The 3,314-nt window shown below is 33.3% G+C and overlaps 1 protein-coding gene across 1 annotated transcript; it reads right to left on the reverse strand.

The window, feature by feature from the left end:
* Window positions 1–445: 445 nt before the first annotated feature.
* On the reverse strand, window positions 446–3,097 carry LOC107812634 (SPX domain-containing protein 3). Its single transcript, XM_016637777.2, has 3 exons — window positions 2,713–3,097; window positions 1,627–1,792; window positions 446–1,063 (listed from the first exon to the last, which is right to left on the reverse strand). The coding sequence occupies exons 1-3, from the start codon at window positions 2,956–2,958 to the stop codon at window positions 690–692; spliced, it is 786 nt and encodes a 261-aa protein (XP_016493263.1). The 5' UTR covers window positions 2,959–3,097; the 3' UTR covers window positions 446–689.
* Between the last annotated feature and the right edge of the window lie 217 nt (window positions 3,098–3,314).

Below are 3,314 nucleotides of genomic sequence, written 5' to 3' on the forward strand. Positions count from 1 at the left end.
CTTATTCTAATCTTATTAGCCAAAGTAAAAGATGATGGGCGATAGCATGATATTGATTGATCTGAATTGTTGTATGTAGTTGCGCTACTTGAGCAGGGCCGAGGGACGTACATCTTTAAATTGAACCATTTTATTTAAAACTCATCTAATCATGAGTTATAACATGAATTTATTCAATCATATGGCAATTGTATAGTTCGGTGACATTATCATCATTAATACATACACCGGCAATATAAAGATTTTTAATCACAATACCACACAAGCACAAATAGACTGGATGCATCATGCGTCCCTTCGGGGACATAGATTGTATCGCCCCTACGCAATGATGACACGCACAAATCGAGAAACGATTTGCAATCATAGCATAGCATGTGTACATAAAAATAAGGTGAAGGACCAATTCATTCATGTGAGGTGAAAAGGTGAAAGGACCAACTCAGGCTTGAAGGATATGACCAATTCATTCATTTCATGAAATGGACGTGTCATATGAGGATCTACATTAAAATTACTTGCCTACATATGGCACCTCCATTTTGCTTCCATTCTAGTATCAAACAAAGAGACTAGATATCATTGCTAAATGACATGTTTTTCTCCAAAAAGGAAAAAGGCGTGTTACTGCTAATGAATACTGATTGATATGTAAGTGTAACATAATATATATAATACATCAAAACGTGCTAGGGTATTGCTATGGGAGAATTGAGCTGCAAAGACAGAGTAACATCAGATTCTGGCAAGTTGAGAGGTGGCAAAGAGAATCGGCCATAAGTAGAGCTGCCTTTTCTGATTTCTTGCATTGTCAAAAGAGCTGCTACTGTGTTCCTAAAAATTCCTTCTCCTGCTACTCTTATTGCTTCTCTTTCTCCTAACTGGTTACTTGTTTTTTCTTCACAAGGTGGAAATACTGAGTCTATGGTGCTTTCACACTCTTTTACCAGCTTTGAAATTAGATCAGTTGTGAAGAATGGCTGGTGAAGCACCTTCTGTATATAGGGCGAGCGCAGTAATCCACCTGTTCTCTTGTCATACTTCTTCAATATCTTAGCCAACCCTATAAAAATAAGGTGATAATAAGTTACATTATTAGATAAAATATTCTTGATTTTTGTCTATTTTTTCAGCTTTGAGGGAAATCAAGACCTCTTGAATCCTTTCCACATTCTCTAGACATACTTTAGGCTAATAAATGACTTGATTTACGTTTTGATGACTATACTTTTGACAACATAAAATAATTTTTACATTATTAGGTCATGACTTAAAATATAACTACATGTAACTATCAGTGAAACTAATAAGGAGTACTTGAAGAATAAAGCAGAGGAACATGTTAAATTAAGCTGATAGTGTAACCATGTGACCAAGAGGTCACGGGTTCGAGCCGTGAAAATAGTCTCTTAATTTAACATGTTAAATGCAGCGTAAGACTACGTACAATGGAACCTTATGATCGGCCCTTCCCCAAACCCTGCGCATATCGGGAGCTTAGTGCACCGGATTGCCTTTTTAGTGTATATAAGTTAAATCGATCCATATATTAGAGGTTTTCTTGCTAGATCAGAAATTGGTCATATTGATATTGGAAAAAATTAAGTAGTGTCCATTACAATTTACCTGTGTAGTTAATGTTACTATAGTTCATTAAGAGGACCATTTCACCATGGAAGTCAACAATGTCTTTTCTGATCATTGCCATTTCCTCGTTGTAATCTGTCTCAGATGGTTGGCTCCCATTTGACCCCCAAGTATCAATTACTTTCCCTATCCTCTGTTGCAGCTCCTGCATATCAAACATGAATATTTTATCAACTCTTTGTATTATCTGGTGGAATATCCTGAAGAAAGCAATCGAAGACGTCAATGCAGAATAATGTGAAATTGTAATCTGATGACCAACAGAAAAAAAAATGTAGTGATTCAAGTTGGTACCAAGGTTCCAAATTAATTTCCCCTTTATATACAAATTTCTCATTCTATTCTTTTTTTATTTTATTTATTTGTCATTTATATAAAAAAAATGTACTATCAATGTTGGACCAACTTTTTCATCAAAAATTGTATATGAGGCTAATATTTAAAAGTTATTTTTATTTAAAAAAAGGGAAGAGCTCTGCAAAAGTTTCGGAAAAAACAGAGTACATTAAGATTGTGGCATCTTTGAGTTTATTCCATAAAGATGCTTCGTCCTCTGTGGTGTATATATAACAAGCCTTCTAGGACAAAGGTAGAGTAGGTGGCTTGTGACTACTTTTGGACTAAGTACTAGGTTAGCCACAATTCGTTTTTATCTTAATATTCTATAACCGCTTCCAAAACAGTAGCTCAAAAAATATACTCCTATACTTTTTATATATAGTTTTATGTATGTTATATATAAAAAATATATAAAGTTTATACATTTTTTTGGTTATAAAATTCTAAATTTATTTCCTTTTATCTTATTTGAAGCCCAAAATGATAGGAAATAGATGAAGAGAAGACTAAAAATAAGCAAAACTAAACAAACAGAGGACTATAAGATAGTTGTAGGACCCACAACTCACTAATGTATGAATTGAAATTTTTTTAACACTATAATAAATATTATTATTAACTCAATAAACAGTTTAGCAATTTTTGACTCACCTAACTCAAACCCCCTTATATTCACCTCACTAGAGGAAGTAATGTTTTTGAGTCTGTTAAATATTGGTGCCATACCTTATGTCGAATAATGAAATCCTCTTCTTGTTCCATAAAGAAAGCATTGAACTTGTCAATCTCATTATTCAACAAATACACAAACTCAGCCTCTGCCTTACCATATTCCAAAGATCCACTGATCATTGGTGAAGCAGAAGAAATCAACTTCACCAATTTTTTCAAATCCTTATATGACAAGAACTTGTCACGCCACCCCGGTAATGTTTCTTGAATCTGTTGCTTCAACCTCTTCCCAAATTTCATTGCTATACTTTATATATATATATATATATAATAAAAAAGCAATACCCTTTGGCCTAAATTTGAGAAAAAAATGCTACAAAAATAAGAAAATATATATTGAAGGGAGAAGAGGAGAATAGTGTGTGTGTAATAAGCAAAAGAAAACAAGAAGTAGGGGCTGGTTTTTAACAAGTAAAAAAGAAGGAAGTAAGAATATTTAGAAAGCATATGCTTGGCGTGTTGAATGACAGTTTTTGAAAAAAGAAAAAAAAAAAAAAGTGAAATCAAAAAGGGGTAGCTGAAGTAAGAGAATTCTCAGCATATTCGTAAATGACTCTTTCTTTTTCAACACTATAGTTAATGTGAGAGTCATCTCT

This window comes from Nicotiana tabacum, chromosome 7, assembly GCF_000715075.1.
Source record: "Nicotiana tabacum cultivar K326 chromosome 7, ASM71507v2, whole genome shotgun sequence".
Taxonomy (NCBI): Eukaryota; Viridiplantae; Streptophyta; class Magnoliopsida; order Solanales; family Solanaceae; genus Nicotiana; species Nicotiana tabacum.